This window comes from Mesoplodon mirus (genome assembly GCF_964341445.2).
Source record: "Mesoplodon mirus genome assembly, chromosome: 4".
Lineage (NCBI taxonomy): Eukaryota > Metazoa > Chordata > Mammalia > Artiodactyla > Ziphiidae > Mesoplodon > Mesoplodon mirus.
This window is the reverse complement of record NC_138979.1, coordinates 8,533,213-8,555,558: the sequence shown is the minus strand read 5'-3', so window position 1 is coordinate 8,555,558 and position 22,346 is coordinate 8,533,213. Positions and strand designations below refer to the sequence as shown.

The 22,346-nt window shown below is 38.6% G+C and overlaps 1 protein-coding gene across 2 annotated transcripts in view; it reads left to right on the top strand.

Moving 5' to 3' along the window:
* Nucleotides 1–22,346, top strand: part of PRPF18 (pre-mRNA processing factor 18) — a 49,519-nt gene that overhangs the window by 17,214 nt on the left and 9,959 nt on the right. For both annotated transcript variants that reach the window (XM_082618253.1, XM_082618252.1), the window contains 7 exons: nt 29–133; nt 1,844–1,957; nt 7,852–7,998; nt 9,753–9,821; nt 11,219–11,359; nt 11,491–11,562; nt 13,768–13,923. In XM_082618253.1, coding sequence (XP_082474379.1) covers nt 29–133; nt 1,844–1,957; nt 7,852–7,998; nt 9,753–9,821; nt 11,219–11,359; nt 11,491–11,562; nt 13,768–13,923 — 804 coding nt within the window. The remainder of the gene's footprint in view (nt 1–28; nt 134–1,843; nt 1,958–7,851; nt 7,999–9,752; nt 9,822–11,218; nt 11,360–11,490; nt 11,563–13,767; nt 13,924–22,346) is intronic.

Here is a 22,346-nt window from a genome sequence, read left to right as displayed (position 1 = left end):
ATTTCGTTTCTTTTGGCTATTAATGTAGATACAGCCAGAAGAGGAGGACCAGAAACCATTAGCTTCATCGAATCCAGTATTAGAACTTGAACTGGCAGAAGAAAAATTACCCATGACTCTTTCTAGGCAAGAGGTAAGTTTTTATATGAATGTTTTATGGGAAAAAAAGAAAAATCTCCACAGCATTTGCATTTATCTCTAGTTCTCTGCAATAACTTTTGTCATTATTTCCTGTATAAAATGACTTAACTGGCCAGCTGCACAGTATTCTAGTTCAATTTTCTTCATGAGGTTCTAAATTAATCTCTGCTTTTCTTGGTACTGTTGTCTAATATCTTATGTCTTAAGTTTTTAAAGACTATCATTCTGAACTTTAAAAACTAAACACATTCTAAGTATAATTAAATGCATATATTCTAAATAACTGTACTTGATAAGTTGTCTAAATTATTTAAAATAATAAAAATTATGTATTAAGAGAAAGTAAGTTAGTGTTTTGTAACTTACTTCCTCTTAATACATCTTTCTAAGTCAAAATACAGAGATCTGTATGATCCTTTATGAGTGCATAATTTCCCATAATATTTTAAAAACTACTTTATTATTTTTAAAATCATTTCTGTGCTAATGGTCGTTTAGGTTGCCTCAGCATTTCCCTATTATAGATCATACTAAGATGAACACCCTCATACAGATGTCATTGCATGTGTAATAATATATGATTACTTTCCTTTGGAAAATTTTCTAGAAACATGATTTCTGGAGTCTGTTCTAAAGACTATATACATGCCTAAGGCTTTGGAGACATATTACCAGAGAGCCCTGCGGACTCGTTATAGCAGTTCATACTCTCAGCTATAGTATTTGCCCATACCCTGGTCAATATCAACTATTATTTTCCTTCAGCAATAACACCAACAACAAAATTTTAAGATATTCCTGTGAAAAAATTCAGACTGTACACAAGGTACACAACAAAATTAACTTTGAGCAAAAGGAAACTCTCAGAAGAAAGGAGCACTGACTCCAGAGGCTGTGTGTGAAAATTAGATGAAGGACTTTGAATACTTGGCCTGAAACGAAGAATATTTGAGATTTTTAAAAAGATCCATTGACCACAGTTCTAATTTTGAAAAAGCATTGAATATTCTCTGTCGTTTCATAAAGAAGAACTGAGATAATTGAGAGAGGTAGCTTTTCATTTATTTTGAGAAGCATAACATATCTGTCCAAAAATGGGATGGGCTGTTTCATGAAGAGGTGTGATTTTTGTCATTTGTCAGGGACCAGACGAAGGTGTTTTTGAGGTCATTTCTGCATGGATTGGAGATGGCACTAGACGACCTCTTAAGTTTTTTTATAACGATGGCCGAAATCAAGGAGAGGAGTATTATCAGGCTCTCAAAAGCCCTGCACGTCCCCCTCCCTCCATTTGTAACTCACTTTCTCTTCTGAGGTACTAGGTTTTGGTTTTAATGTAGTACTGCAGTGCCGACTCTCTCTATGGTCATTGACTTATCGCTGACTCCAGGCTTGGTTTTATTTTATTTTTTTCTCTTTGTAAATGTTATCCCTCCCATCGTAATGTTTTTCTTATGTATTCTACTACACAGATTGGTCCTTTCTGAAACACTCGCCAAATGACCTAAACCATTAGGGTTATTTAAGATATGACAATAATTCAGTATATCTGTTGGTGGAAACTAAAGAAAAAGAAATATAACTTACTTTTTGCATCTACTTTTCACTTACCAAAATAAGTGTTTGGTCTCCTAAAATAAGAATTACTATTACTAATGACATAGGGAATTACTATTGTTGTTTGATATATATTTTTTAATAGGTTATCAGGAGATTAAGAGAAAGAGGAGAACCAATCAGACTCTTTGGAGAAACTGATTATGATGCTTTTCAACGTTTAAGAAAAATAGAGATCCTCACACCGGAAGTTAATAAGGTAAGAAGTCAGAACTAAGCTAGAAGAATGTCATTGTACCATATAAATGAGAATAGTATGGACTTCGACAGAGTTCAACTAATTGCATTACTTACTATAGAGAAAAAAGGAAAAATAAAGTTGCCAGATTACTGCTGCTGAATGTAAGTTTTCTTTTTTTTTTTTAATTTTGTGTGTGTGTGTGTTTATTTTTTTGGCTTATTATTTTTCAGTATTTATTTATTTATTTATTTTTGGCTGCATCAGGTCTTATTTGTGGCACTCGAGGTCTAGTTGTGGTGTGCGGGCTCAGTAGTTGCGGCGTGCGGGCTTAGTTGCCCCACGGCATGTGGGAATCTTAGTTCCCTTGCCAGGGATCAAACCTGTGTCCCCTGCATTAGAAGACGGATTCTTAACCCCTGGACCACCAGGGAAGTCCCAGGTTTTCTTTAATTTTCTTTTAGAAAGCACACATCTTGGGCATGCAGTTTAGTGCATTTTGACAAATACATGCAAGTGCGTGGCCACTACCCTTATGAAGATATAGAGTATTTTCATCACACACACATGAAAGTTCCCCAGCACTCCTCCTTGGCCAGTCCCCGGGTTCTTCTTCCTCCACTCCTGGGCAACCACCTTGTTAAATTCTATCCCCACCAGTGAATTTAGAGGATGTGTCTGGCTTCTTTTGCTTAATGTGATGTTTTGTAGATTCATCCGTGTTATTGTGGATGTTGGTAGTTTGTTCCTTTACATTGCTGATGATATTCAGCTGTATGAATATATCAGAATATGTTTCTAGCTTTGGGCTGTTATGAATAAAACTGCCGTGAACATTCTTACACAGATCTTTTTTGGATCTGTGTTATTCCTCTTGGGTAAATACGTTTTTATCTCTCTGGTAAATACTTAGAAGTGGAATTGCTATATAGTATAGCAAGAGTAAATGTATGCTCAGCTTTTTAGGAAATGCCAAATATTTCCAGTGTCTCATCAGTGTTTGTTATTGTTAGTCTTTTAAATTTTAACCATTCTCTTGTATTGTGGTAGTATCTCATTGTGGTTCTATTCACAGTTCCCTGATAACTAAAGATTATGAGCATCTTTTCATAGACTTACTGGCCATATCTTTCTCTATGCAGTGTGTCTTTTGTTCATGTTTCAGTTGGGTTGTTTGTCTTTTTATTTTTGAGTTATAGGAGTTCTTTATGTGTATTCTGGATTCTTTGTCAGGTATACAGATTCATGTTTTGTGTCTATTTTTTCCTAGTCTAGGCCTTACCTGTTCTCTTAATGGTGCCTCTTCATGGGCAGGACTTCCAAATTTTGATGAAGTTCGCTTTATGGTTATTGCTTTTGGTGTTTTGCTTAAGAAATCTTTGCTTACCCTAAGGTCTTAAAGAGATGGTATTTTCTTCTAAAACTTTAATAGTTTTAGCTTTACTTTTAGGACTCTAATCTTGTTTTATGGCTCAGCTTATGGTCTGTCTTGGCGAATATTCCATGGACTCTTGAAAAGAGTATGTTTTATGCTTTGGATAAATGTCAGTTACAGTGGTGGTGTTCAGATCTTCTGTGGCCTTATTAACTTATTTACTTGCTCTTTCAGTGAGAGACAGGTGTGGCTATCTGTGTCTGTGTAACAAACCACCCCAAAACTTACAGCTTAAAACAATTCATTATTATAAAATCTTTCTCAGTTATCTATGATGGTAACAAACCACCCTGAAACCTAGTAACCTAAGGTAATTTATCATTCTCCCTCACAGTTCTGTGGTTCGATTGGGCTAATTAAGCTGGGCAGTTTTTTGCTTGGGGTCTTGCATGTGATGCAGTCAGGTGAGGGCTGTGGCTGAGGTCATCTGAAGGCTCCCTGGACTGGCCTTCTAACTTAGAATGCTGCCTTAAAGGTGCAGCTGCTTTGTAGCAGGTGTCAGCATTTCCTGCCTTTTTAAGGCTGAGTAATACTCCATTGTATATATGGACCCCATTTTGTTTATCCATTCATCCTTCATGGACGTGTAGGTTGCTTCTACCTTTTGGCTATTGTGAATAATCCTGCTATGGACACAAGTATATAAATATCTGTTCGAGTCCCTGCTTTCACTTCTTTTGCATATATTCCCAGAAGTGGAATTGCTAGATCATATGGTGATTCTGTGTCTAGCTTTTTTTTAAAGTATAATGAATTAAAATTTTTTTCTTCATTTATATTAATGTGCACAGCAATTTGTTTTTCTTTATTTTCAGTTCTATCTAAACTTTCCTAACTTAAATTCTTGGAAAGAGTAAGTGGTTTTGTAATGCTTCATTTCACTGATATTTGTTTCTCTTCTATCTCCTGAGTCACTTTCCTTATCAAAAGATAGTCTAAAATGCTAATGTGAACTATTCAGTTTTTGTTACCTGATTTAATTTTTCTACTGCTCATTTCATTACTTGAAAAATCTTCTAGCTTTTAATATTAATTTATTACAGCCTGCTGTATTCTAATCTTATTCAAGCCTGTCCCAAATACTAGAGTTTCTTACGTACTTTTTAAAAACTGAGGTATAATTGACATATAACATTAATTTCAGGTGTACAGCATAATGATTTTATCTGATCACCACAGTAATCTAGTTAATATTCATCACCACACAGTTACAACAAATTTTTTTTTTTCTTTTGATGAGGACTTTTTTTTTAGAGGTCTACTCTCTGAGTAACTTTGAAATATGTAGTACAGTATTATTACCTTTAGTCACCATGCTGTACATTATATCCCTGTAATTTATTTATTTTATAAATAACTGGAGCAGTTTAAAAGTTCATAAATTTGAACACATTCTGAAGCTCTACACTTTTACTCCCCTCCCTCCACGTCTTATTTTTCTGATACCCCATTTTACATCTTTTTGTCTTGTGTAGCCCTTAACTAATTTTTGTATTTAGAGTTGTTTTTACTACTTTTGTCTTTTAATCTTCATACTAGCTTTATGAGTGATTAATTCACTACTTTTACTATATATTTACCTTTACCAGTGAGATACATACTTTCATATGTTTTCTTGTTATTAATTAGTGCCGTTTCTTGCCAGCTTAAAGAAGTCCCTTTAACATTTCTTATAAGGCTGGTTTAGTGATGATGAACTCCTTTAGCTTTTGCTTCTCTGGGAACTGTTGTTCCTTCAATTCTGAATGATAACTTTGCCGGGTAGAGTGTCCTTGGAAGTTTGTTCTTTTAGTACTTTGAATATATTGTGCCACTCCCTCCTGGTCTGCAAAGTTTCTGCTGAAAAAAATCTGATAGTCTTATGGGGGAGCGGGGTTCCCTTGTACAAAACAAGCTGTTTTTCTCTTGCTGCTTTTAAGATGCTCTCCTTCTTTAACTTTGGTTTTTTATTTTTTTTAATTGAAGTATAGTTGTTTTACAGTATTGTGTTAATTTCAGGTATAGAGCATAGTGATTCAGGTTTTTGCAGATTATATTCCATTATAGGTTATTATAAGATATTGGGTATAAGTCCCTGTGCTATACAGTATATCCTTGTTGCTTATCTATTTTAAATATAATAGTTTGTATCTGTTACTCCCATACCCCTAACTTGTCCCTCTCTCCTTTCCTTCCCCCCTTGTTAACCACAAGTTGTTTTGATATCTGTTTCTGTTTTGCATATACTTTCATTTGTATTATTTTTTAGTTTCCACATATGGGTGATATCATACAGTATTTGTCTTTCTCTGTCTGACTTATTTCACTAAGCATAATACTCTCCAGGTCCATCCATGTTGTTGCAAATGGCAGAATTTCATTCTTTTTTATGGCTAAGTAATATTCCCCTCCCTCTCTCTCTCTCTCTCTCTCTCTCTCTCTCTCTCTCTCTCTCTGTCTGTCTCTGTCTCTGTCTCTGTCTCTCTGTGTGTGTGTGTGTGACATCTTCTTAATCCAGTTGCCTGTTGGGGACTTGGGTTGCTTGCATGTCTTGGCTATCATAAATAGTGCTGCTGTGACCATTGGGGTGCATGTATCTTTTCGAATTTAGTATTTTCATTTCTTTCTGGGTGTATACCCAGGAGTGGGATTGCTGGATCATATGGTAGTTCTGTTTTTAGTTTAAGGAACCTGAATACTGTTTTCCTTAGTGGCTATCTCAATTTTCATTCCTACCAACAGTGTATGAGGGTTCCCTTTTCTCTACATCCTCTGCAACTTTTGTTTTGTAGACTTTTCGGTGATGGCCATTCTGACAGGTGTGAGGTGGTATCTCATTGTGGTTTTGATCTGTATTTCTCTAATAATTAGTGATGTGGAGCATCTTTTCATGTGCCTGTTAGCCATCTGCATGTCTTCTTTGGAGAAATGTCTGTTCAGGTCTTCTGACCATTTTTGGATTGGGTTGTTTTTTGATATTGAGTTGTATGAGCTGTTTGTATATTTTGGATATTAACCCCTTGTGGGTCACATCATTTATAAATGTTTTCTCCCATTCAGTAGGTTGTCTTTTTGTTTCGTTGATGGTTTCCTTGCTGTGCAAAACCTTTCAAGTGTAATCACGCCCCATTTATTTGTTTTACCTTAAAGACTGATTAAAGAGAGTATTGCTAAGATTTATGTCAAAGAGTGCTCCGCCTGTGTTGTAGGAGTTGTCTTTAACTTTTGACATTTTAATTATAATGTGTCTTGGTGTGGGTATGTTTAACTTTTTCAGATATTGCCGTACCATTTTCCACAGCAGCTGTACCATTTTACATTTCCAGCAGTACACTAGGGTCTGTTTCTCCATATCCTAGCCAAGTTGTTATTTTCTGTTTTCTGTTGATAATATTCATCCTAATGGGTGTGAAGTGGTATCTCTTTGTGGTTTGATTTGCATTTCCTTAATGACTAGTGATGTTGAGCATCTTTTCATTTACATACTGGCTGTTCGTATGTCATCTGTTAAAGTCCTTTGCCCATTTTAAATCAGGTTGTTTTCTGTTTTGTTAGTTAACTCTAAGAGTTCTATAGTTTTAGCTCTTACATTTAGGTCTTTGATCCATTTTGAGTTAATTTTTTTTTAAGATGTTGGGGGTAGGAGTTTATTAATTAATTAATTTATTTTGGCTGTGTTGGGTCTTCGTTTCTGTGTGAGGGCTTTCTCTAGTTGTGACAGGTGGGGGCCACTCTTCATCGTGGTGCGCGGGCCTCTCACTATCGCGGCCTCTCTTGTTGCGGAGCACAGGCTCCAGACGCGCAGGCTCAGTAGTTGTGGCTCACGGGCCTAGTTGCTCCGTGGCATGTGGGGTCCTCCCAGACCAGGGCTCGAACCCGTGTCCCCTGCATTAGCAGGCAGACTCTCAACCACTGCGCCACCAGGGAAGCCCCTGAGTTAATTTTTGTATGTGGTATATGCCAAGGGTCTAGCTTTAAGGCTTCCATTTTTTACCAAGTGGTCACAAACTGGAAGTGAATAGAATATGGAATTTGCTGGTTTGTTAGAAACATAGTGAAATCCTAGGGTATGGTTGAGACCCTGGTTTTATACTGTTGACATTTCCAGATGTTTTGGGAGTTCAAAGTATCAATAGTTGCAGTTGTTAGACATCTTCAGTGAACCAGAAAAATGGGTTCGGGACCAGTGGAGACCTGGTCACTTTCACTAGGGCCTCATTAGAAAACTACAGCGTTAATGCCTATTCTTATTTGGGTTTGTCACTCGTATGTTTTATTTTTCTGACCATCAGATTACCTACTGTGTGTACATTCTTTTAAATTTAAATATGTTCATAAGAATTGACTTTGCATGGACAGTGGTGATAGCTGTATAATAAATTGAAATATTTGAGTTTCTTTGTGGAGAAAAAAGTGGATTATACTCATTATTAGAGAAAAAAATCAGAAGTGAACCATCAGTGAAATTTTATACCAGATGTGACTTTTTACCTTTCCTCAGGGATTGAGGAACGATCTGAAAGCAGCTCTGGATAAGATTGATCAGCAGTACCTGAATGAAATTGTGGGCGGCCAAGAACCTGGAGAGGAGGACGCCCAGAACGATCTGAAAGTCCACGAAGAAAACACCACGATTGAAGAGTTAGAGGTGATCCCTCCACCTCCTTCCCCGATTCCCCGTCACGCCTTTCATTCCCTGCGGCAGATGGCTGAGCTCCTCAGACTCCTCAGTGTACAGCGTGCTGGCGTCTTCGGTCACTACAAAGGCCCGTCTTCTGTTCCGTGCCTTGTGTTTATTCACTCCCTTTTTTCTCATTTTCTATACACATTCCCCTACTTCCTGCCTTCAGAAATATTCATTCTGATATGTTTGATGTGTATCCTTTGATTTGTTGATGGTCTTGTAGAAACAGTAGTGTTTTGTCTGCATGTGTTTTGGGATACACAAAAATGATACTTCACTGTGAAATTCTTCATTCTGTTCACTTTTTTTCCACTTAGAACTGTGTTAAGTTCCATCCTTGATACCTTAGGTACATCTAAACCTTTGATTTTAACTGTTAACATAGCATTTCATACACTGTGGTGTTCACTGCCTTTTACTTTTTGTTCGCCATAATGACAGACAGTGAGATAGCTCCCAGCTCCCTGTTACCACAGACAGCTTTGTGACAAACAGTCTTGCACATGAGCCCTCTGGAGCAGAAGCAGGACTGCTTCTGATATATGTTTAACTTGTCTGAGTACTGCCAAATTGCTCTCTGTAATGGGTTTGCCAGTCTCCACCCTCCACCAGCAGTGTGTGAGTGTCTTGTATCCCTGCATCCCTGCCAACACTTGGCAGTATCTTGCTTTCTTATTTTTGCCAGTGTGTTGAATGTGGAGTGATACATGTAATCTTATTTAAAAGTTGTATTATCTAAATATCTAGCATGAGCAAAAATAATATGACTTAGTTCAAAGTTCTTAATGGTTAATAAAACATAGTTATTTTTTCTGTCACCTTTCGTTCCTGGCTCTTAACCCACATTGCATGCTGTGAGTGAGATTGTAGTTAAGGAAGATGTCCTTTTAATTATACCTCGACCCCCTCAATTTTACTGCAATAATTGGTGTGAGCAACCAGTTCTGGACATTTTTTTCCTTTTTCCTTCGTTCCAAACAACTTTGGAGATAGTCACATACTATACAATTTATCCATTTAATGTGTACAATTCAGTGGTTTTTAGTATATTCACAGGTTGCTACAACCATCATCACAATCTAATTTTAGAGCATTTTGTTCCCCTAAAAAGAAACCTCATGTTCATTATCAGTCTCTCCCTTTACTCCCTCTTTGAGTCATAAAAGATAACATGCTCTCTAAATTTAAATGGCAAATTGTCTTTTTTTTTTAATCTATCTAGAAATTCCATCAGGGTTTTATTTATTTATTTTTAAAAAAAATTTTTTTTATAGTGTTTATTTTTACTTGTTGACAGTTTGCTTTATTTATTTATTTATTTTTTTGGCTGTGTTGGGTCTTCGTTTCTGTGCGAGGGCTTTCTCTAGTTGTGGCGAGCGGGGGCCACTCTTCATCACGGTGCGCGGGCCTCTCACTATCGCGGCCTCTCTTGTTGCGGAGCACAGGCTGCAGACGCGCAGGCTCAGTAATTTTGGCTCACGGGCCCAGCCGCTCCGCGGCATGTGGGATCCTCCCAGACCGGGGCACGAACCCGTGTCCCGTGCATCGGCAGGCAGACTCTCAACCACTGCGCCACCAGGGAAGCCCTCCATCAGGGTTTTAAATCAAAATTGGACCATACGTATATGTAATAAAGAGCCATGTTTAGTCTGGTGTTGATCATGTATGTATTCCACTGTTGCTCTTGACTAATGAACAGAAGCATTCTTTTTCTTCAGGCCCTGGGAGAGTCTTTAGGAAAAGGTGATGATCATAAAGACATGGACATCATTACCAAGTTCCTTAAGGTATGTACTTTTTGGCTAGGAAAGGAGCACACGTTTTCTTTAGTTAAGAACTGGTCTGTCTTTTTGTTTTTTGGTTTTTTTTTTTTTTTGGTTTTTCATTTTTGAATTGTTTAAGAGTTAAAGACTGGAAAGGGAAATCCTCACTAAACGTTTCTGCACCTACGGTGTTTATAATATTGCTATGTGCTTGGATATAGAGGTTAAACAAAGAAAATGTATATTTACTTTCTTCATAGCAGTTGTAAAGCTGAGTTATTAATGTAAATACACTGAAAAGAATCATAGCAGTGGAATGAACAAGACGTTTTAAGGATTAAAAAAATTTTTTTGAACACTCTGGGAAGGAGTGCAATAAGGAGAAGCTTTTCCGAGAGATGATGACAGTAAGGAATGGAAGGAGGTGGGAAGACATTGACAGGGAAAAAAGCAAACACTCGAGTAACCTTTCAGAGACTTGAGATTAGCTCATTCATTCTTCCCGGAATTCCTCTTTCAGTGGTTTAGGTAGAGTATATGCAAATCCCAGATCCCTTTTAACATTTATTCACAAATTATTTGTGTTCAGAACAAGAGATATAAATGCAAGAAATGCTTTTACTTGTATTTACAGTTTAAATACAACATGATTAGTCATCAAGATTCTCACTCCATTGAGGACTTGGCATGGAATTAGCTGGGGCGTGGTGGGATCTAGCATGAACTAGACTTTCCTCTTTGAGTGGCAGCCTCTCCCTATGTAGGACATGCATCGGTAACACAGCCGGGGGAGCATGGCTTCCTCAGCCGTCAGTGTTGACCTGCCTCTGGGAAGGATGCTGTTTGTACAGCTTAACTCAGGGGGCACCGGGGTAGTTTTCCGGGGCAGGGTGGGGGCTGGTCATAGCTTCTTTTAGTTTCCTTCGTTGTTTCCTTCCTTCTCCTTTGGTCAGGCACTTTAGAGGGAATTTTTAATTGAATTGTGGTCTCTACTGCAAAAGTAGAAAGTCCAAATACTACAACCTCATCCTTGGGAGGTTGATTAAATATCACAGCCCATATGGCATTATGGCTGATGAGTCTAGGTAGGTTGAATTTTATGTAATAGGAATACAAGTAAAAGTTGATTTCTGTCAAGCAGTTGCCTGTGAAATTTGATAGCTCTTTCAGGGGAAATGGATCGCATCTGAGCTGGGAGAAGTGTAGAACAGGGAAGTCTGTGACTTGCCAAAGGTACTACATTAAAACATACGTGACGCACTAAGCAGAGATAGTTCATTAGTTACCTATTGGTTGATGTTTTAATCAGTCAGGACATTGACTCTAAGGATGAGTGTATACCATGTTGTGCATCAGAGAACTTTTATGCTTACAGAACCACTGGGTGGCATTGTAGTCTAAATTTACCCTTTTTTCCACAGTTTCTTCTTGGTGTTTGGGCTAAGGAGCTGAATGCCAGAGAGGATTATGTGAAGCGCAGCGTCCAGGGTAAACTCAACAGTGCTACTCAGAAACAGACCGAGTCCTATCTCAGACCCCTTTTCAGAAAGCTACGGAAAAGGGTGAGGTTTCGCGAAAAATGCTTTTGTTAACTGATTTAAAGAAAATAGAATATATAAGGTTAGAATAAATGCAGTCTGTAACGACACACTGTAGCTTCCAAAATTTAGTTATGCTTTTTTTTCTTTTCCAGAATCTTCCTGCCGATATTAAAGAATCCATAACGGATATCATTAAATTCATGTTGCAGAGGGAATATGTGAAGGTACAGTACCATGCTGTGCATCAGAATTATGTTCATGAGCATACCTAGGTTGTGTACATAATATGTTCATCTCGTGTGGGAGTATTTTAATAGAAGATTTTAGGATAAATGTGAAATGAATTAGTAGTAAAAAAAAACAACCTTTCATTTTCTAATATATTGTTAGCTTTATTGTTAGGCATGAATAATAATGTTTCAGACCACACTGTAGTTTTTAGTCATTTTTAAGGAAGGTGTACAGATTCCTCACGAACTGGATATAGGCAGCATTCATTTCATGAATGGGATTGAATTTCAAAGTTTTTAGATTGTTGATTATGGCTTGGAACAAATTTTCCCGTAGAAGCAATGTTACATAGATTAGTTTCCCAGGCCAGCTATAAAAACCTACTTAATCCATAATATAGCTGAACCGTTGTACTAATGATACAGTGGAATTTAACCGCCCTTTATGCTGGTTTCTCTGAGAAAATGTTCTAAGTAAGGCTGCCAGAATTTCTCTCTCCCATTTCAGTACTGCAACAATGGCGAAGCCCAGGAGGGGAGACTCTTCCCCTGCTGCAGTGTCTTTATTCCTGAGTGGACTCTGGGACCAGGTGGCAGAGGAGAGAGCTCTGGTGTCCATGTGCTCCTTGGGTAGAGTTTAGAAAGGAGGTGGAAGGCCATCAGTCAGTGTGGCGAACAAGAAGAGAAGGGCCTCTTGCGCCACTAATGGGGTTGGAAGTGCACCCCTGCTCGTGGGCCATCAGCCGAGTTTGAGGAGGGAGGCTTCCAGTGGCTGTGCCTCCCAAGAGAGGAGGAGTGGAGGGTTCCGTGCAGCATCTCCAGTGACAGTTCCAGAGCCTCGATGGGGCTCTGCCAGAAAAGTGGGGATGCGTTGCTTATTCCCGTGCTCTGAGTGTCTGTCCTCAGAAGGGACTGTGGGTGATCCTGGGTGACTGGAGTTCTCCTTGATGAGAGCCTCATGCTAATGGGCTCAAGTAGTGGTTTTAGTCCCTCTAGATGAGAGCCTGTTGGTTAGTCAAAGAAAGCGTTTCTGCCTTATAGCTATGAGTTTTATATTTGGATAGTTTCTGTGAGTTGCCTGGAGCTTACCAGAGATGATCGCATCGGGATGGATGGATAAGGTCACCATCAGCGCAGAAGGAATTCACGGCACTTGCCTACTAGAGGCGATGCCTTCCCTCTTGATCCTTTTCTCATTCTCGTATATGAGAAGCTGGTGAAAGTTTATTTTATATAAAGTACAGAAAGAACTAAAACTTAATATTAGGACAGTCGTCTTTGGAAATTTGGGGAAACTGAATATTGGAAATTTTATCAGTTAATATCCAGTATTAAACTTTGCACTCACAAGTATCAGGGATTTAAAAAAATGTGTATATGCCGTTTTTAAATTCAGTATATCAGTCTCATAGTTGTTTGATTTTTAAATGAAGATCTCTTTGAGGCCTGGCTGTGTAAGCCTCTCTAAAACCATTGGGGTCTTTTAGAGTTTACTTGCTTTCTGTTTTGTCCCCCACCCCAGCCCAGGTAGCCAGGCTTGGTTTAGAAAAAGAGCCATTTTTCTTCATTGCTTTCTCTCTTCTCATTTAGTCGCTTTTAAGGTTCTTGGCAGGTGGGAGGTTCGGGGGGCCAAAGTGAAATGCTCTCATCCTTTAGCTGTTTGGCTCGAGGGCCAGCATTTAATCTCTGTTTACACATCTGCTGTGGACCCGATGTGATGGTCCCAGCACACAGAGCCCACACTGCTTTCAGAGGTCTGCACTGCTGCGCGGGGAGTAGTTGTAGTTTATGAAAAACTAGTTAGCCTCTGTCTCCTCTGTGACCACCTGGGGAGAACACTAGGTCTAACGGAAACTCAGACTAGAGTTTTTGTCAGTGCATCAAATTACCTGCCTGGTAATTCCAGATCTGAAATGTAGTAACTTCCAGTGCACCAAGGCTGCAAAGGAATGTTTTGTCTTTTTACTCACTGGATTAGTGTTGGTTTCTGTTTTTCCACAGACATTTGTGGTCCTGGGTAAGCAGTCAGTCACCCCATATTTTACTTTGTTTTGTTCGAATAATGGGAATGGTAATATCTTCAACACACCCAAGAGATGGATGAAAATTTCATCACGAAGGGCTGTGAAACACTAAATGCAAGTTGGGACCAGCAGAATATTTCTGCTTTCCTGATCTCTTCCTCAACTTTCTTTTTAGGCTAACGACGCTTATCTTCAGATGGCCATTGGAAATGCCCCTTGGCCTATTGGTGTCACTATGGTTGGCATCCATGCCAGAACTGGTAGGGAAAAGATTTTTTCCAAGCACGTTGCACATGTTTTAAATGATGAGACGCAGCGGAAGTATATTCAGGTAAGCAGTTTGGAGGGAAAAGTGCTCGGGAGGTTAACATTCCCCGATTCTCAAACTAAGTTTTGAGAGGAGGAGAATTATAGTGATTGGATATGGCATGATAGGATGCAAGTCCACTCTTTATGTAAGTAGTACTTGTATTTAAGACACCTTCCGCTGTACTATAAGATAGAAACCTTTTAGGTTTCATATATGATGTAAGACGGGTTGAAGTGTTGTGCTTTAATTACCTCAGTAGTGAAATAACACTATTGCTGTTCGCTTTGGGAGTTTACTAAAGAATGACGAATTTAGAGTATTTTGCAATAATTCACATTTTGTTACTTTCAAGGTAGATTAACATCTAGGCCAAAAAGGTATGAATGGTAAAAATTTGGCTAGTAAATATTTTTAAATAATTTATAACAACACTTTCATACACAGATAGATTTAAAGTATTTATAGTTTATTTTCTTAAAGTTATACATGCCTCACATAAACCTGGTTACACTGCTGTGGGTTAAACTTTTCTTTTTAGTGGGAAAAAACCCTCAACTGTTATCTAGCTTTTGCCAAGGTTTCAAAAATCCCAGGTTGTGTCTGTTTAATGACTTTTGCTGGATGTTAACTCTAAAGCTTGAAGATGAAACTCTCAAAGTTTATTTAAAGTGTAGGATTCACTTAAAATGCCGAAAGTGCTTTCAGAATTTGTGCCAGACAACAGTCACTATCATGTTCATGGATTATCTTTTTATTTCATTTCAATTCCAAGTGCTAAAGGTTATTTTGTGTCATGCTTTGTACCTTATTCATATATATTAGCATTTTAAAGTATGATTTCAACCTGACCCCCTAATGTGAACTGTAGAACTTATAGAGTTCAGATATACTTGTGGAAATTCAAAACATTTCCATTTTCTTAATAATCACCATTGACCGTAGTGAAGGCAAAAAGCTTTTAGTTGGGGGAAAAAAAGTGGTTTGGCTTTAACAATAGAAAACAGTTGCCAGTGATTAAATTTGCTAATTGTGTTCAGCTATACCATGGCCAAAGCTATAGTGTGTATAAGAGTTCATATAATTAGATAAATTGTCTTAAAGACAGCATCTTCTTTAGACAATGGTATGATTACCATCATCTTATAAACTGATTTTTCTTTTTAAAAATATGCCTAGTATTTTAAAGACTTCTGGTTTATTTTGGAAGCTATACAGTGACCTGTCCTTCCTCCATTGTTCTTCCTTTTTAACTCTTCTCTTCCCATTAAAATGTTTTTCCCCCTTTTTCCCAAGGTGATTGGGGAAAATTGGCGAGCATACTGTATCTGAACTTTAGGAAAGTGTTTGACCTAAATCCAATAATATTCTTGTGTACAGATGTAAATATGATAAAATGATCAGGTGGACTCAGCTTGTTGAGTGAGAGAAGCCATGCATACTAAATAATGGATCCATGTCTGTTTGGGTGCATGCTAGGGACATGCCATGGGGCTCTTAGTGACCTCAATACTGTCCTATTCAACAATTTTAATGACCAATTTGGATGACTGTACTGAGGTATATTTATCAGATTTACAGGCAGTAAGAAACAGAAGGGATAGGGTGTGCGTTCAGGTGGAAAAGAAATTTGCATTCCAGAAGTTCTTGACAGACTGAAGAAAAAAGCAGATTCTAAAAATATAATATTTAGCAGTGATGACCGTAAAGAAATTTGGAAGTCTAACTCAGACTTCTAACAAGTCAAGTTAGACTTGAGCGTACAGTTTGAGCAATGTATACGAGGAAGAATTAGGGAATTTAAGTACATTAACAGTAGTACGGTATGGCTACTGGAAAGTCTAATGATAGCTTCTGCTGCATTATTAGATGTAATGATTTAGTATAGGTTCCACAAGGCAAGAGCATAGTTCACTGTCGTATCTGCAGAGTCCGGAATAGTACTCATGGTGGGTGCTCAGTAAATATTTGCTGAATGAATGAATACTCTAGAGGATGAGAGCTGAAAGTCTTGCTTTTTTTTTTTTTCTAGTCCTTGAGAAAGGGGACTCTTGGTGGGGGTCTGGGTAACTATAGATAATGAGAGAACTTTCTGGTGGAAGAGGGATTAAACTTGTCCCTCTACAGTTAAGGACCAGGTAAGGTATAGGAATCAAGGCACATTTCTGGTCAGTGTAAGGAAAGGATTCTTTCTTTTTCTAATCTTTTTGTTTTAAAACAATGAGAGACTGGTAAGAGGTTGCAAAAATAGTACAAAGAAGATTTTTTTTTTTTTTTTTTTTTTTTTTTGCGGTACGCGGGCCTCTCACTGCTGTGGCCTCTCCCGTTGCGGAGCACAGGCTCCAGACGTGCAGGCTCAGCGGCCATGGCTCACGGGCCCAACTGCTCTGCGGCATGTGGGATCTTCCCGGACCGGGGCACGAACCCGTGTCCCCTGCATCGGCAGGCGGACTCTCAACCGCTGCGCCACCAGGGAAGCCCCAAAGAAGCTTTTTAACAGGGAGAATTGCCCCAAAATAGGAGTAGGGCTGCTTTAGAGGATATGGGGGGGGATCCCTACCACTTGATGTGTGCAAGCATCCAGTTAACTGTTGCCCTTTCTGGTCTGTTGATTTCTCTGATACTTCTCTGCCGTTTCCCCTAGAGGCCATTGCTTAAACCTGAGGTTGCAAACTCACACACCCAGGATAGTCGGGTAACGGGTGAGCTGAGGGTTAAGAAGCCCCTGACCCTCGGTCTCTCTTTTCTTTTCCTACTTTTCATGTAGCCACAGATAGAAGCAGTATTTTCATTTTCCTCTCAACTCTGTGATAAGAACGGTGGACAGTTGATTACCAATGTTGTGTTAGTTCAATTATACTCCAATATAAAATAAAAACTTTAAAAAGTGGACAGCGCAGGCACAGTGTGAAGTGTCAGCTGACTCTTAGCCTCACCATTACTGGAGTCACTTCAGCTCATTGTTACCTTGTAGGAATATGGTTCTAGTGTTGTTCCATCTTCCTTTATTTTTTATTTTAGAGGTAACTAGAATCCGTAATTTTTTAAAAAAGCATATGCTCCTATTTTTAAAATATTGGCAATAACAAAAACAAAAAATTAGCATTGTGTGAGGCCAAATAAAGTACCAGTTTTTGATCTGTCTTAAAATAAACCCATAGTGCAGCTCAAGGCACAATGAAGCCACCCCCATGTTAGCGTTTTACGAAATTCTTGATTACAGTTAACTGAGTGATTTCCTAAGCTGTCTTTTAAATCTTTTTCCTCTTATTTTGGTATTTGGGTGAGGTTGAGTTGAATTATTCCTACAAAGGGACAGTTTAAATATATTATTTGAAGTTTTAAGTCAGGAAGTGACAAACTTAAAGGATCAGGTAGTAAATATTTTAGGCTTTGGGCTTCATAGGTCTCTGCTACAACTCTTCAGCCCTGCAGCTGTGTGAAAGCAACCAGTGGCCGTGTTCCAGTAAAACTCCATTTATAAAAGGGGTAAGTGGCCCGTGGGCCGTAGTTTGCGGACACCTGGTAAATGTATAAACCCAAACCTTTTCTACGTTAAGATATTTGCTGAGGAGGTAATAGTGGAAGTCATTTAATAGGGTAATTTTTCTTGTAATTTTTTTAACATCTTTATTGGAGTATAATTGCTTTACAATGGTGTATTAGTTTCTGCTGTATAACACAGTGAATCAGCTGTATGTATACATATATCCCCATATCTCCTCCCTCTTGCGTCTCCCTCCCACCCTCCCTATCCCACCCCTCTAGGGGGGACACAAAGCACCAAGCTGATCTCCCTGTGCTATGCAGCTGCTTCCCACTGGCTATCTATTTTACGTTTGGTAGTGTATATATGTCCATGCCACTCTCTCACTTTGTCCCAGCTTACCCTTCCCCTCCCTGCGTCCTCAAGTCCATTCTCTACGTCTGCGTCTTTATTACTGTCCTGCCCCTACATTCTTCAGAACCATTATTATTATTTTTTTAGATTCCAAATATATGTGTTAGCATACGGTATTTGTTTTTCTCTTTCTGACTTACCTCACTCTGTATGACAGTCTCTAGGTCCATCCACCTCACTACAAATAACTCAATTTCATTTCTTTTTATGGCTGAGTATATTCCATTGTATATATGTGCCACATCTTCTTTATCCATTCATCTGTCGATGGACACTTAGGTTGCTTCCATGTCCTGGCTATCATAAATAGAGCCGCAATGGACATTGTGGTACATGACTCTTTTTGAATTATGGTTTTCTCTGGGTATATGCCCAGTAGTGGGATTGCTGGGTCATATGGTAGTTCTATTTTTAGTTTTTTAAGGAACCTCCATACTGTTCTCCATAGTGGCTGTATCAATTTACATTCCCACCAACAGTGCAAGAGGGTTTCCTTTTCTCCACACCCTCTCCAGCATTTATTGTTTGTAGATTTTTTGATGATGGCCATTCTGACCGGTGTGAGGTGATATCTCATTGTGGTTTTGATTTGCATTCCTCTAATGATTAGTGATGTTTAGCATCCTTTTATGTGTTTGTTGGCAATCTGTATATCTTCTTTGGAGAAATGTCTGTTTAGGTCTTCTGCCCATTTTTGGATTGGGTTGCTTGCTTTTTTGATATTGAGCTGCATGAGCTGCTTGTATATTTTGGAGATTAATCCTTTGTCAGTTGCTTCGTTTGCAAATATTTTCTCCCATTCTGAGGGCTGTCTTTTCGTCTTGTTTATAGTTTCCTTTGCTGTGCAAAAGCTTTTAAGTTTCATTAGGTCCCATTTGTTTACTTTTGTTTTTATTTCCATTACTCTAGGAGGTGGGTCAAAAAGGATCTTGCTGTGATTTATGTCATAGAGCATTCTGCCTACGTTTTCCTCTAAGTTTTATAGTGTCTGGCCTTACATGTAGGTCTTTAAACCATTTTGAGTTTATTTTTGTGTATGGTGTTAGGGAGTGTTCTAATTTCATTCTTTTACATGTAGCTGTCCAGTTTTCCCAGCACCACTTATTGAAGAGGCTGTCTTTTCTCTATTGTATATTCTTGCCTCCTTTATCAAAGATAAGGTGACCAGGGGCTTCCCTGGTGGCGCAGTGGTTGAGGGTCCGCCTGCCGATGCAGGGGACGTGGGTTCGTGCCCCGGTCCGGGAGGATCCCACATGCCACGAAGCGGCTGGGCTCGTGAGCCATGGCCGCTGAGCCTGTGCGTCTGGAGCCTGTGCTCAGCAACGGGAGAGGCCATGGCAGTGAAAGGCCCGCATACCGCAAAAAAAAAAAAAAAAAAAAAAAAAGATAAGGTGACCATATGTGTGTGGGTTTATCTTTGGGCTTTCTGTCCTGTTCCATTGATCTATGTTTCTGTTCTTGTGCCAGTACCATACCTTCTTGATTACTGCAGCTTTCTAATATAGTCTGAAGTCTGGAAGCCTGATTCCTCTGGCTCCGTTTTTCTTTCTCAGGATTGCTTTGGCTATTCGGGGTCTTCTGTGTTTCCATACATACAAATTGTAAAATTTTTTGTTCTAGTTCTGTGAAAAATGCCATTGGTAGTTTGATAGGGATTGCCCTGAATCTGTAGATTGCTTTAGGTAGTATAGTCATTTTCACAATGTTGATTCTTCCAGTCCAAGAAATGTTATATCTCTCCATCTGTTTGGATCATCTTTAATTTCTTTCATCAGTGTCTTATAATTTTCTGCATACAGGCCTTTTGTCTCCTTAGGTAGGTTTATTCCTAGGTATTTTATTCTTTTTGTTGCAATGGTAAATGGGAGTGTTTCCCTAACTTCTCTTTCACATTTTTCATCATTAGTGTATAGGAATGCAAGAGATTTCTGTGCGTTAATTTTGTATCGTGCTACTTTACCAAATTCATTGATTAGCTCTAGTAGTTTTCTGGTAGCGTCTTTAGGATTCTCTATGTAGAGTATCATGTCATCTGCAAACAGTGACAGCTTTACTTCTTCTTTTCCAGTTTGGATTCCTTTTATTTCTTTTTCTTCTCTGATTGCTGTGGCTAAAACTTCCAAAACTATGTTGAATAAAATTTTTCTATTTAAATTGAGATACAATAAACCTTAGTAAACAGTGGAGCCTGTAAAGTGTACTAATCTTAATTGTATAGCTCAATGATTCTTCATATATATGTGATATTTATCAAGATATAAAATGAGGTCTGGATCATAGGAGATTTCAAGCAGCACCCCTGAAGTTTCCCTCATTCCTTTGACCAGCCTAATTCCTCCTCCCATCAGAAATAACCACGGTTTTGACATGTGTCATTATTGGTTAATTTTGCCAGTTCTTGGACATCATTTAAATGAAATCTTGCAATATGTAATTTTTTTTAATGTGGAAATATTGGTGAGAAGTAACTGTTTTCTGAAATATGGTAAAAACAATTCAGGGGGCTCTTTACTGTAACATGATTTCATCTTTGGGTTTTATGCAAACCTCTGTAGAATTTAAACTGTGAAAGTTGTTTGAAGTGTTCTCTTTCTCACAAAAATTAAACACACCACAGGGAGGGTTTGCTCACCATGTAGATCGAAGAGAAGTTGTATAGCTTATTGGTAGCCTCAAATGTAGGGCGAGATGGAAATTGTTGGTAGGAACTTCAAGGACTTTGGTCGGTCTGCCAAATGCAGATGTAGCCTTGGCCCAGATTTGGGTAAAGCTTCTTCTACACAGATTAAAGAAAGTTCTTGATTATTTAGACTCTTTATAATTCAGTCATTTCAAGACATCTCTTGAAAAGGTTCATATCTTGGGTGTTCTTTACTTGTTGGTAAGGAAGAGCAGGAAGAAAAGCTGCAATTGACATCACATGGTGATTTGCCCTCCAGATCCACTCCATCCTTCCTCACCTTGTTCTGTGCCCTGGAAACCTGGCTTTTATGAACAACATGGACAGGCTCCCTTGCCCTCTGACTTCTGAACGGGGCAGGCGATGAGAGGGACTGGAAGGCATTTTGTAGGTGGGAGAAGAACGAGTTTGGGGTATTTATTTCCCTGGCTTCCTCCCTGTAGAGTCACTACACCCTTCCACCCAAGGCCACAGCCGTCTCCATACAGTTAGTTACCCTCTCTGGGTTTCTGGTAACCACTCTTCTCTCCCTTAGAAAACAGGCTAGCCATAGCTTTGCAGAGTTGCCAGCTCATGGGTCCCGGTCTTGCCCATGCCTTTGTAAAGTCCTTGGAACTATACCATCAAATTACCCAGTTTGAGTATGCCCTTTGTTTCCTGTGGATACCCTCCCTGATTCATATAGATTAGTCTGTGTGCTGTGTTACAACACAGGTTTCTTTGGGGATTAGAAGATCAAGGAGTAATATTCTTTCCAAATAATTTTCCTCAAGCTTTCACTGTTCCGAAAGGCAAAATGTCCCGTAATCTTCTCTGGCAAGTTGTGTTCAATAACCTTAAGTTTGTAAATTCCCTGGTAAAAACATCATTCCAGCATTTTATGTCAGATATTTATATCTGCATTTCAGATTTTGGCATATTTCACCTGTACTAGAATTTGTCAAATTTAGTTGTTCATGGAACATTTGTAAATTTATAATATGTTCGTGAATTGCTGAAAATGGTATAACAGAAACATTACTGCAGTGAGTGATCACACCTTGGTCCATGTGTTGTGTGCACATGTCATGGTTAGCTGGTAAACACTCCCTATGCATCAGATTGTATGTCACACATTTGTGGGTCAAGCGGCCTTATGCTACCTCCTGGCATTCTTGGCTCTGATAAACCGTTTCTTAAAGGCAAGTTGTTTGGGTAACAAACCGTTTACCCATTTAATAACTTCCTGGCATATTAAAAGAAATTTTTAGAGAAAAATAGTGCTATCATTTCTCTTTCACATACGTTACCTTTTAATATTACAGAACACCATCGTTGGGTAGAAGCACACTGTGGGGAATGCTGGTCTAAGCTGTGCCACGTTTCTTTTTAGCTGGCGGCTAAATAGACATTTAACTTGGGGTGTTAACTCTTATATTTCTCAACCACATGCTTAAAAAAAAAAAAAAGATCACCCTGCAGTGTGAAGGCCTTGTCAAATAAATAAAATCTTCGGTCAAATTGGTCATTTGGCATACATTTTTACCTAACTTCATTAAGTACGTGAGTGCTGTTTTCAAAATGGAATTATCACTTGTAATTTGTTCCTTTCTGTGAAGTGATGAACCTTTGAACTGGAAATAATGTTCTTTTATGTATCAAACATTCAGACAAGTAAAAATTGAGAGCAGCTCTCTATTTCTTACCATACACTCCAGAAGAAGATTTAGTCCCAAACTGTTAGTTTTCTTTAATTTTCCACTAAGTCCTACAGATCCTGAATATTTTAATACATTTAATACTTGCACTGGGACTCTTCATTAGAAGCAGCATGAGATTGCCTTCATCTGCCATCATCCCAAGTAGCTAGATCCAGATCAGGTATTA